This window comes from Podarcis vaucheri (assembly GCF_965113315.1).
Source record: "Podarcis vaucheri genome assembly, chromosome: 4".
In the NCBI taxonomy this organism is placed as follows: domain Eukaryota; kingdom Metazoa; phylum Chordata; class Lepidosauria; order Squamata; family Lacertidae; genus Podarcis; species Podarcis vaucheri.
Genome location: NC_138762.1, coordinates 9448768 through 9462060, shown reverse-complemented (window position 1 = coordinate 9462060; position 13293 = coordinate 9448768). Strand labels below are relative to the sequence as shown.

General features: G+C 48.0%; 1 protein-coding gene across 1 annotated transcript; it reads right to left on the bottom strand.

Moving 5' to 3' along the window:
* Positions 1-3025: 3025 nt before the first annotated feature.
* On the bottom strand, positions 3026-12072 carry RPS3 (ribosomal protein S3). The gene is made up of 7 exons (XM_082219603.1): positions 11915-12072; positions 10289-10419; positions 8721-8814; positions 7394-7488; positions 6486-6673; positions 3810-4006; positions 3026-3098 (listed from the first exon to the last, which is right to left on the bottom strand). The coding sequence occupies exons 1-6, from the start codon at positions 11942-11944 to the stop codon at positions 3813-3815; spliced, it is 732 nt and encodes a 243-aa protein (XP_082075729.1). The 5' UTR covers positions 11945-12072; the 3' UTR covers positions 3026-3098; positions 3810-3812.
* Positions 12073-13293: the final 1221 nt, after the last annotated feature.

The following is a 13293-nucleotide window of genomic DNA, read 5'->3' as shown; positions in this document are numbered from 1 at the left end:
CCACTGGCCTTACCTGAAGCCATATGTGCAAAGCCGATGCTTTGTCGCTCCATAAACTGATGCAGTAAACACCCATCGTTCTTCACCGTGTCATGATGGCTGGGGCTGATGAGTGGAGTCCAGCGTCAAGATAACAGGCCCCTCAACCATGTTTTGTAGGACCTGCCAAGGGTAGCTGCCGCCGCCACCTAATTCCTCATCACCCACCACTCCCAAGGTGACCCAGTACAGTTGCACCTTGGCTCTTGGATGTCTTGGTACTCATGTTTTGGTTTCCAAACGCCAAAAACCCGAAAGTGTTCCAGATTACGAACATTCTTTGAAAGCCGAAAGTCCGACGCAGCTTCAGATTTGAGTGCAGGAAGGTCCAGCAGCCAATCGGAAACTGCGTCTTGGTTTTTGAATGGACTCCCGGAACGGATATTGTTTGACAACCAAGGTACCACTGTATGCTGCTTGGGAGACACCATTGGCAACAGGGAACTAAACTAGGCAATCATTTGCTCCAAGCCAGCCAGGCTCTTCTGTTCCTGATTCTAGTTGACATTTTTAATCACCGCTTCCTTTAAAAGTTTAGTCCCACACCATTTTAAAAATCTCAAGCCTGAAGCTTGGATCTCAGCTCTCACATGCATTATCCAGAACACACAAACTCTTACTTAACAGCTCAGGTGGACAACCTTAAGAACCTAAGGACACCTAGGGTTGTCGTCCAACCGCCTGCAGTGCAGGGAATCCTTTGGCTCAATGTGAGGCTCAAACCCACAACCCTGGGATTATGAGACTCATGCTCTACTAACTGAGCTACAAATGTGTTCCAGCATCCTGCCCTCTCAGTAGCCTACCAGGTGCCCATTACGGGAAACTCAGGATTCGAGAGCAAGAGTGCAACTGGTTTCTAGCTAGTGGTGTTCAGAAGCATTGATGCTTCCTGGCATTTTCATACAGACACAGGGGTCAGCAAACTTTTTCAGCAGGGGACCGGTCCACTGTCCCTCAGAGCTTGTGGGGGTGTGTGAAAATGAATGAATTCCTATGCCCCACAAATAATCCAGTGATGCATTTTAAATAAAAGGGCACATTCTACTCATGTAAAAACACAGATTCCTGGACCGTTGGTGGGTCAGATTTAGAAGGCGATTGGGCCTGATCCAGCCCCCAGGCTTTAGTTTGCCTACCCATGATCCAGAGGGACACCTGACCTCAAGGGAAACTTTGTGGGCCACATGCCAGTTTGAGTGAAGAAGCAGGCCTGGCTTTCACAGAAAAACAAAAAAGCATTTCTATATTCAGCAACACACCAACACAGGACCCAATCCACCCAAAGGTCTTGCTACAATTCAAGGACACATTTTAGCCAAGTGGAAAAAAGCACACAAGGAGCTGGTATTGAGGCTTTTTCTGGTTTTGTTTGACAGGAGGCAAGAACCTTATACACTATGATTTTTTCTTAATCCCCGTTGGCGGTGATCTTATTTCCCGTGGGACTGAATTGCACACAATACATGGTTCATGCGCTGAACACTACCCCCCTCCGCCCCCACAGCGTTGGGCTACTCTGCCCTATCGAGGGAAGGGACGCAAAGCAGCAGCCCCTATCGAGGGAAGACTTGGGACAGGCTGGGCAGCAGCTTTTGAGACTTCCAGGCACAGTTCCAGCTTTTTTCTGAAAGTATTTGTTAGGATATTTCCGTTCCACCTTAAAAGGAAGCAGGCTGTGAGTCACATAGTCTGCGTATTTCCTGTTCACAGGATGTTTTTGTTTTCTGTTGCTTTCGTTTCTGTGTCAGAGACACTGACGCAGGCAGTCATGTCTTTCTTTGTTCTGATCAACGCTGAATAAAGCTTGTAAATAATGCTCTCCTGAGTGCAACTTTTGGCTGTGCATTATCTGCTGATAAAGAGTGTGCATCGGCTCTAGAATGTTCTGCAGCTCATGTCGCTAATTGCTGATACTGCGTGTCTACGGGAGGTCGATGGATCGTCCGGCAGCCGGCTTGGGGGCCATGATGGACTTTATCTCCCTGGCAGTATCCCAACAGTGCTGGGGTCCTAGATACTGCAGCACACACAAAAGCAATCTGCGGAGTGTGCTTGGCTTCGATCTCGCGTCACCTGCTAGCCTTAAGCAAGTCAAGGGGTTCTCAGCCAGTGAAAATAGCACACATCTCCTCCTCTGCCCGTGCAAATCCTCCCATAGCCAAATAGTACTAGCCCCCCCCCCAATAAGGGAGGTGTCAGGAGGCTTGGGGGATCCTCGAAATGTACAGAAATACAAAAAGGAATAAATTAGAAGCAGAAAACACCCCAATGAGCACACTCAGTGGTCACACAACGCAGACTGAAAATTTTAAGAATCTGAAAATTTGGCAGGATGTTCAGCCAGACCTTTGTGAACGAAGGCATGGCTGGCTAGTTGGCACCCTGGCACAAGCACACTCCACACAAAGACACTTTGCTGCAAGAGAATGAGTGTCAAGTCAAAATGGCGGCAGGTGTTTCGCTGAGGAGTCAGACTAATTCAGGTTTCCCACCCCTTCTCTGCTGCTATTGGTTTTACAGGGATCGCCGCAAAAGGATTAAGAAATTGCTTTGATTCATACATTGGATCTCAATGAGCTAGGATTGCTCGTGTTGCTAACACCTAGAAAGTATTCCTCCAATGGACTTTGCTTGTGCTAGTGACATCAGCATATAAACAGTGCTGGGACACAGCTAGAATGCAATTTCTGGTTGGTTGGAATCTCAAACAGCTACAGAAAAAGGGGCAGCAAATAAACAGCAGCTGTAATCAACGGGGCAGAGCAAAATCACCATCCCTTCAGCTTGAAGAAGATCGAGGTTGGTGCTAATGAGAATGTTCATAGAACCTTTTGAACACATGGGTGACTCAATGGTTAAATCTGAGCTGGGGTATCAACAGGGAACAAAACTAGAAAGTTTCAGATATTGGTTGGTCAGGATTTAGGTCTCAGAGCGGGCAAAAAAAAAAGGTGAGCAGGTAACAGAAACAACCTCCAGCATGTTGTCTTTTTCTGATTTTATTAAAGAGATATTTGTACAAGACGCCAAACTCTTTGTTCCAGATGTTTTTAAACCTGCAACAGAAACCGAAGAATTAGTGAGTGGGGAGCTAATACCCATACCATGAGCACAATCCCTGGGGCAACAGCCTGCGTTGTTTTATCCCTGTAAAGCAGGTACAGGGAACCTGTAGCTCTCCAGAGGTTGACGGACTCCTGCTCCCATGAGCCAACAAAGCCAGTGGTGAAGGATGATAAGAGTTGTAGTCCTGCAACATCTGGTGGGCTGCAGTTATAAAGCATTAAATACACTGATTGCCCTCTACGAAACACTAGCAGCAACATGCAGCCAAGAAGTGCAGTACGTTTCCGAGCACAATTCAAAGTGTTGGTGCTGACCTTGAAAGCCCTAAAGAGCCTCAGTCCAGTATATCTGAAGGAGCGTCTCCACCCCCATCATTCTAAACGGACACTGAGGTCCAGTGCTGAGAGCCTTCTCGGTAGTGGCACCCGCCCTGTGGAACGCCCTCCCAACAGATGTCAAAGAGAACAGCTACTACCAGACTTTTGGAAGACATCTAAAGGCAGCCCTGTTTAGGGAAGCTTTTAATGTTTGATGCATTATTCTATTTTAATATTTTGTTGGAAGTCACCCAGAGTGGCTGGGGAAGCCCAGCCAGATGGGCGAGGTATAAATAATAAATTATTATTATTATTATTTACACTGCGGCTCACCCCCAACGTTTTCTCCCGACAACCCGTGAGGAATAAAGCAAAGCAACTCACCCCTTATGCCGTGGGGACGGGCTGCGGCATGGGGGGCTGTTCTGGCTTTGTGCCTTTCTGCTCCGAGATGGGGGTGGTGGGCAAGATCTCCTCCTTGGGCTCCACAATGCTGACGTGGTCTGGCAAGGGCTTCTTGGGGCCAATCTTCCCGCTTGGGTCCCAGGGAAGCATGATTTTCACTTTAATGCCCAGCACACCTGGAGTAACAAGGAGACACTGTCAAGAAAAGCAGCCTGGGCAGAGAGTTTCCTCTGCCACCCACAGCCTAGGCCTTCATTCTGTCCCCGGCCCTCCAGATGTTTTGGGACTACAACTCCCACCATCCCTGACCACTGGTCCTGTTAGCTAGGGATCATGGGAGTTGTAGTTCCAAAACATCTGGAGGGCCAAGTTTGCCTATGCCTGGTCTTAATCTTTGCTGTCCTTGTAGAGAGAGAGACCAAGCAGGCAATTCCCCTCTCACAGTATTGGGGGGTTTGGTGTTTCAGAACATTTTCCTTGGGCAGCTCTCACACCTCTGCATGAAAAATAGAGAAACAAGCCAGAAAAGATTCTCGAGACACTTCTGCAAGCTGGTTCACAGGCCGTGAAACCGAGCTTTCAAGGAGTTACAGGTTCAGTGCTCCCCACTCAACACATGGCGGTTCCTTCCCTTGGCTTGAGGCAAACCAGTGTGCAATTGTGTCCCAACCAGCAACTATTGTATAATAACAACTTTATTATTTATACCAAGCTAAGATAAGAAATGAGGTTTTTAAGCACTGTTAGCAAGACAGGTGCAAGCTACGACAAGACAGCAAACTATGGTTTGCCTCAAACCAAGGAAGTAGGGGTACCAATAAGTTCAAAAGTCCTTGAAGGCTCAATTATCTACTGCAGGAGTCTGAAACCTTAAGTCCAAACGCAGGCCTCTATCTGGCCCCTGGGATTTATCTCCCCAGACCACACCCTTCACTGGCCCTGGCTGTGAACTCTTGATAATGCTCCTTGTTCTCCTGGATTCAGGATAGAAAGGGATAATAATAATAAATAATAATAATAATAATAATAATAATAATAATAATAATAATAATAAAAAATTTTATTTATACCCCGCCCTCCCCAGCCAAGACTGGGCTCAGGGCGGCTAACAACCGATACAAAAACAGATTGATTGAAATACAACTTAAAAACAACAACAAAATACATTAAAACACAGCCTCATTTCAATGGAAACTCAAATCAAAACTTTTTTGGGGATGAAAACGTCAAAATCTTCAGCAAGGCTAACTATCCAGACTGGTCCTACATGGGCCGGAAAAAAGCCTGGGAAGTCCCCAAACAGGAGTTCCATCACAGGAGGAGAAGGGAAAAAAGAAAGAGGGAATCAAATGGATTCCAAGCCAAAGGCCAGGCAGAACAACTCTGTCTTACAGGCCCTGCGGAAAGAAATCAGATCCTGCAGGGCCCTGTTCTCATGAGACAGAGCGTTCCACCAGGCCGGAGCCAGTGCTGAAAGGCCCTGGCTCTGGTTGAGGCTAATCTAAATTCCTTAGGGCCCTATGTTAAGAGTACACAGAAGTTCCCACACTGTGCAGAGGTAACACCAGCTGTTCTTCCTGCTTTTTGCCTCTGGCCCCCTAAACCAGTGTTTCCCAACCTTTTTTGGGCAAAGGCACACTTGTTTCATGAAAAAAATCTCGAGGCACACCACCATGCCAGATGGGGAAAGGTCACTTTTTACTTATGTAAAAAAAAATAAAAAAATAGTAACAGCATAGAAGGTAATGGTTAGGCTAGCATCCCTCTTCCAAATATGCTAGGTTTTTATTTGCAGGGACTGTTCTACATGCGAAAGCATTCAGCACTGTCATTCTCCCATCTGCCATCTGAATTGGTACTATTCTGGGTCAACTTACTCTGCTGCATGTGTAGATGAAAATGGCACCAAGTGTGGGGGAGGGGGCAGAACAGGTTTCAGATACAGGATATTAAGCATACACGTACTTCAGATTGAACTGGTTGCTTGCTTTGCAAGTTTTCATTTCCCAAATGACTGCCTTGGCAAGCGCAATACCTACCAGGCTCAACGCCGGTCTCGCGCTGCCGCTTCCCACGCTCTCAAGGACCCGGGAGGAGGAAGGCGTGAAGGGAATCCCGAAGGCGCGAAAACCTCGCGCAGGCCTTCCGCCTGCGACAGCCCAGTAGGCCGGCCAAAGCGAGCGGCGATGGGATGTGGGAGGTAGCTCACTCGCCGCCCCGCGTGTGCCTATGTGGGGCACGTTACAGCCCCGTGACGTCAGCGCCACGCAGGCAGCCAGACGGCGAGAGCCCCGCGCTGGGCGGCCTCTCCTCGCCGCCGCCGCCCCGCCTCTCGCCGCCCAACTCGCCCGCCTCCCTCCCACGGCACACCAGGCAACGTCTCGCGGCACACTAGTGTGCCACGGAACACCGGTTGGGAAACACTGCCCTAAACTACTGGCACGTGGCCCTCCAGAAGGGAACACTCAAGGAGGCTGGGAAGAGCCAAAGAAGGTTCCCCGCTTCTGACCTATTGCCAAACCATGGCTTGACGCAACAGGAGAACCAGCCCGGCTAGACTACGAAGCAGCCGGGGGTTACAGAAGGCCCAGAATCTTTTTAGGAACAAGGAAGCCAACTGGGGGCTGCCTGAGAGATTGCCCCCCCCCCACTCACCCTGCCTGAGGAGGACGTGGCGGACAGCCGTGTCGACGTAGTAGTTGACGGGGTCTCCGCTGTGGATCATCAGGCCATCCACAAATTTCATGGACTTGGCTCGCTGGCCACGGAGCTTTCCCGACACCACCACTTCGCAGCCCTTGGCTCCACTCTCCATGATGAAGCGGAGGACACCATAACATGCCCTAGAAGAGAAGGAAAACTCTCCGTTGAACTGCGCTGGGCCTTCTCCTCTGATCTACTGCTTTATTATCAAGTTAAGTAAGACAACCCACCCCCCATCCCCATAGACTTCCAACACTGGACTTCATCCGCAACACTCCCTTCTCAGACAAATGCCTCAAGATCATCCAATGAACAGGGCGCCTCTGTTGGGAGTACCCAAGCACAGCGCCACAGAACATGACACTGAGTTGTTTACTCCAAGCAGGATGGCGGCCGTTTCTGACTCGTCATCGTATCATCACTGAAGGGTTTTTTCTTTCCTTTCTTACAAGGGTTGCCATTCAACAACGCTCAAGGAAGAGGCCATACTTTGGGGGAATCTGGCAAGGCAAGTTAGCTCGAGTAGAAACAAGAATCTCGCAAATTCGTTGTGCCATCAACTTGCCTGGATCAGGGTCTCCCCACTCTGCTCTCCCTTTCCCTATATTGAACATCAGATTGCAAGCTCCGCAGGGCTGTCTTCACCTCTGAAACGTCATGCTACATAAATAATTTTGCCCATTACGCAGAAGAGAACGGAGCAACTGCACCAGTGCAGAGTTGAGGGGAGCTTTAAGGTTCATTACGGTGGGATTTATTAAGCCCAATGTGTTGATTATAAACTTCTGCAGAGGCACAATTAAAACCCCCGTTTTCTAAATGCTATTGCAAAATGATTAGACGGAGTGTTGCTTGCTTACCTACGGACGGCAAGGCCCCCCAGAAGCTTGTAACGCAGCGACTCTGCTTGAGCAATGGCGCACAGCCCTCTCGTGGCCACCTTCTCAGCGTACAGCTGGAAAAGAAAGCAGGAACATTTTGTCCATTTTTCATTTTTGCAAAGTTCAGGCTTGCAGGCACCTCTGTTGCTTTACAGGCTCATCTTCACTTTGCACTCACAAACTCTCTGAAAATACTTACATGACCTTAAGGGTTTGTAGGTGTTCTCCTCCGCTCCAGAGGCTGAGACAAGGCATCCCATAAACACACCAGTTTTCAGTGCAGGGCCCACTTACGCTGTGCCCTGTTGCAGTATCATGAAAATGCGTTTTAAAAGCCAGTTTGGTTCCAGAACCGTTGGCCTACTTGGAGATGCCACCGTTGAGACGCTTCCAAGGGTGGAAAGTGTCTACGGAAAGCTCAACCAGGTGACTCAACCTGTTTGGCCAATACTGGGCAAAAACATCATTCCAGACATGCCAGGCACAGAAGGGGCAAAGGGGCTAAAAACTTAAAAAGAAATTAATAGTAAGAGGGCCATATACGCAAGAGATGGAAACACAGCACTAGCTGGGAAGCTAACAGCTGAGAACTTCTCTTAACACAGCCCAGCCCATGTTTTGAACTACAATTCCCAGCACCCCCAGCTAGCATGCTTGTGGCATAAAAGTAGATTCTTACAGCTTTGTAAAGCTCACTAATGGTTAACATAGGTGTTTGGCGAGTCCAGCAGCTAAATAAAAGTTGAAAGGGTAATTAAGTTTGCAAATTTGTTTTAGATTCGCAATTCTGATGGTTAGGCACTTTGCTAATTTTAACCCTCATCCACCCAGATTTGAAGCCTCTGACCTTCGTAGCCAATGCTCCAACCTAGTCTCCTGCAACCCTCCAGATGTTTTGGGATCCAGCTTCCACCAAACACAACATCTCGCCATACTGGACTGATAGAAGTTGTGGACCACTGACAACTGGAGGGAGGGTGGCTGGCTAGACAAGGCTGCTCTTGTCTCTGAAAAACAAACCCCATTCTCGTAGCGTTACAATCACATCAGCCTAGATCAATAAATCGACACCAGTTTGAGGAAATACTCCCCAAACCTTGACTCGCCCTTCTCAGACAAATGCCTCAAGATCATCCAATGAACAGGACACCTTTGCCCAAGCACCCACACACAGCACCACAGAACGTGGCGCTGTGCTGTTTACTCTGAGCAGGCAGGTGGCCATTTCTGACTCGTCATCAGATCATCACTGAAGGGGGAACTTGGCACACAATAAGCAGAAAGTGAAAACTGGGGAAGCCATTACCTCAACGCTTCCCTCGGGAAAACCAAACCGCTTCTGGACAACAGCAGTCAGCTCACGAATACGGCGCCCTTTCTCGCCCAGAACATTCTGAGTTCTGAAAGAAGGAGCAAAGGCAAGGCATTATTAAGTCCTCACTTAAGATGTTCAGATATTTTAGTCTCCATTTTGAAATCTCTGAAATAACATGGGGTATTCTAGAAGTTATCAGCACTGAGAATATAAGAGGCAGGTTGCTTGATCCAGCAGGTTTTCCCCCTTTTAGAAACAGTGTGTAAAAGCAACCATTTGTCCCGCCCTAACTCTGACACTGCCAGAGTTCAACACATTAAGAGATGTTAAACTGAAGGAGCTGACCATGTGAGTGTAGGCTGATATGGAGGAAGGTGAATTATTCCCAGTTACATTAGGCTGTGCATTTACGACTGGACATGACTCTATCTTAGCAAAAAGCAGCCCTTGGGTCAACACGCAGGTGGAAGGGTCTGCCATTGTTTTTCCACACCAAATCATTTGCTGCAGATGTAATTAAGAGGCCCAGCTCTCAATTAAATCAATTTTATTATACAGTCCCTGACCCATTAACAGGAAGTATAATAGTATTTCCAACATAAAATGAATTAAAACTACAAAAACACACATTTTAAAAAGGAACAAAGCTACACTTAAAACTGATGAATCCCACATTAATTTTTGCTGCAAAAAATCCTGAAAATGCTAGAAACGTGTTGTTTGACCCAACATGGATTAGATTTCCAGGTACAGCGGCACTTAGGCCACCCCTACCCTCACGGATCACAACTCTGATCAGCCTCAGCCAGTATGACCGAATGTCAGGGACCAGGATAACAGTCGTCTACAACAGTCAGAGGGCACCAACATGCAGAAGATCAGTATTTCACCCTGCAGTTCATGGGAAAGTACTGTCTGAATCTGGATCTATGACCAAGTGAGTCCAAGTGGCTCCTGCACCCGTGGTTTTTGAAAAGGGTGAGGAATACAAAGCAAGCTGTTTGCTTCTACAGAGCAATATATATAGGGAAACCATGCAAACCACAGCAACTCTTCTGATCCAACTCCAACATTCAGGAAGAAACCATTCCTATCCAACAGGAATGCAGCAGATGGTAAAAATGCAGAAGAGGGGCTGCAGTGGCAGATCATGTGTTATGCATGCAGAAGGTGTCAGGTTCAAGCCCTAGCCTCTCCACGTAGGGCCAGGGATATTCTCCATCTTAAACCCTGGAAAACCTCTGCCAGTCAGTGTCGACAATACAGGGTTAGCTGATCCAATGGTTGGCTTGGTAAAAGGCATCTTCCTATATTCCACCCCAAACTTTGCATGTGTGGGAGACTGGAGATATGGTAGTTTTCAAATACATGAGCCATACATTTACAAACCCACTCAATCTTCCGGCAGTGTATACATGTCTGTAGTAGGTACAGGCTTCAATATTTCAATTGCCTCCTGGATTCAGTCAAACCACGCTATATGAACACACCGCCAGACTTTTGAGTTATCGCAGTGGCAGAGTTGTTCACCCACCACTAGACACACAGATGCAAGTCACCTGGTTGCAAGGATGATGATTTCTGTCCTGGTTGGGGTAACTCTGACCTCCACGCCAGAGTAGCCATCTTCAGCCAGCTCCCGAGTCAGGAATTCATTCAGTTCAGCTTTGAAGATACCATCAGCCACAAACTACAAAGAGCAAAACAGATTATGAGAAGCCACCAGCAGTTTAACCCTGCAAACCCCAGGGGAAAAGTCTCGTTTAAAAATAATAATAATCGACAAGCAGTTACTATCTGCTGGGCCTGATGTGCACCAATCCTGCCCAGTGCCATGTGCAGAATAACCAAAAGGCTCAGAATTTCACTCAGAATGGAAATGGACTGGATTAAGATCCACCCAAGTTTCTGCCATGACTCTTGGAAGAACCTTAGCTAAGTGATATAGTTACGCTTCCCAGACTGGTTTAACAATCAATCCCTCTTCACAGGAAACTGGGAACTGTAGTTTTCTATGGGAGAATAGGGGTGTCTAATAACTCTCAGAACCCTTAATAAATTAGTTCCAGGATGCTTTGGGGGAAGCTCTGACTGTTTTAAGTGGTATGATCCTGCTTTCATGTACAACGTAGATATGAGCACACACGCGCACAAATTTCTTGATCATGCTGTCCATAAAACAGGTTTGCCACTTTTTAAAAGAAATCTTGTACTTTTGTCTACCGCGAATGAATGCTTTCATATACAATGTAGATGGGGGCGCACACACACACACAAATTTCTTGAACCTGCTGTCCACAGAATCGGGTTGCCACTTTTTAAAAGAAAACTTTTAGCCGAAACCTTGTACTTTTGTCTACCCTGAACGAAGGGTAGAGCACTGCCTAGTAGGCAGCTGCATGCAATAGGAAAATAAGGCATTAGCGATGCCAAAACAGAATGCACTCCTGCAAGAAGTCCTGGTCCTCCAGGACTTCACTTAGTTCCCCAGGGGCACCTCAGGGACAAACCTAGCAATTGCTCTTGGCCCTGACAGACCCTCCACGTGGAAAAGCAGCAGCCCTGCCAAAAATGCCAGTCACCGAGATACTGGTGCTTTAATGGTCCCCAAAGGACATCTAGCTGAGACTACATAGAGTCATAGACCCTTCTTATTCATTTGGGAATAGGGGTTTGGTACTAGAATGCAGCTTCTTATCCCTTTCCCATTAAAGAAAGCCATTTCTTCGCACTCAGCAGCGAGAGCACTTGCGCTGCGTGAAGAAGGCCCCAGGCTCAACCCCCAGTGGCCCCTCCAGGCGCTTTTGGGGGTCCCCTTCCCCCAAACCTGGGGAGCTGCTGCCAGCCAGTGCAGGCAATATAGGCCCAGGCAGACCAATGGCATGGCGCAGGGTCCTGTGTTCTCCCGAGCAAACCTTTGAGGGCCTGGAGCGGCCTTCTCTTCTCCCCCAGCCCGGCCTGTCCAGGGCCCACCCGGCCTCTGCCTTGCCGCCATGTTCTTCAAGCCAGGCCCAGCCGGGAGAGGGGGGAGACCGGCCTCAATCCACCTCCATCCGCCGGTCTCGCCCCGCCGCTGGCCCCTCCGGAGACCTCAAACCCCACAGCTCGGCCCTCTGCTCCTCATGCCAGCCTCATTTCCCGGCTCTCGTCCCCGCGGCTCCGCACCGGCCGGCCGGTTCCCTCACCTTTCGCTTCTTGGAGATCTGCACCGCCATCTTGAGCCGAGCAGCCCGGGCCGAAAAGAGGCCGCTTCCGCCGCCGCGGAGGATTATAGGGCGGGCAGGCCGCTTTCCGTTGGCTCGCGGGTGTCACGTGGGGGGAGCCGCTCTGCATGCTGGGAAACGTAGTCGAATTCCCTTCGCAGCGCGCCTCGTAGCGCATGCGGGATTTCGTCGCATCCCTCCGCTGCTTCCCATTGGTCCGCGGTGGCCACCGCAAGAGTGCATCATGGGAAATGTAGTCTTTCTGTGTTTTTTACCCAAATTAAAAGGAGTTTGGCCAGACTTTGCGGGGTCGAGGAGTGAAATATTGTTAAATGAGCGCAAAGATAATTCACAGCAGCGCACATTAGTCGCTTGATAATAATAATAATAATGATGATGATGATAATAATAATAATAATAATAATAATAATAATAATAATAATAATAATAATTTATTTGTACCCCGCCCATCTGGCTGGGTTTCCCCAGCCACTCTGGGTGGCTTCCACAAAGACCAAAAATACACTAATATGTCATACATTAAAAACTTCCCTGAACAGGGCTGCTTGAGGGAAGTATGGCCATATAATAAAATATGATAAGATATAATAAAATTGCTAATAGGCAAATGAAACCTCCAGGAACAGAGGCAGTCTACCTTTAAGTGCCAGACGACAGCGACAGCCAGCAATGGAGAAGCTGTTTGTGTACTTGCATTGGCATCTGGCTGGCCGCCTCCAGAGGATTTTGGAACAGGTGGCCTGATGCAATAAGAGGAAAAGCTGTCGCTCCACTAGTAGAGCATCTGTTTTTCCTATTGTTTTATTTGATGTTGTGATGTGTTGTAAACCACTTTGAGATCCCCCCCCTTTAAAATCTAAGGCGGTATAGAAATGAAATGACTAAGAATAATAAATTTCATGGTAAAAAAAAAATGGTGCCTAGCCATTTCGTTGTGCTGACCATAACCTAGGTTTAAGGTGCCATTTGGCGATTGGCTTCTACATCTGAGTTTCCAAAATTGCTCTGGAACTCTTCCAGCTCTACAATTCTATGATTCCATGTATCTTTTTATAAAAAAGGAAAATTTCTAGATATGACCACAGTGAGGCAGTCCCTTCCTGCAGAATAAGACACATGCTTTGCTTAGCCTAAGATAGACACATTTTCCAAGGGGGCGGGTGGACTCTGTGCTTCGTTAGAAGCTGATCAGGGGCTTCCTCAATGAGAGGACAATCAAGAGAGATGATTTCCTAGAAGACAAGAGCCCCACAAACCTCTAGTGACATACAGCCTTGAGCATCAGACATACGCTGAGCCACAAGGGTCACACATAGCAGGAGAGAACGTGAGCCACCAAC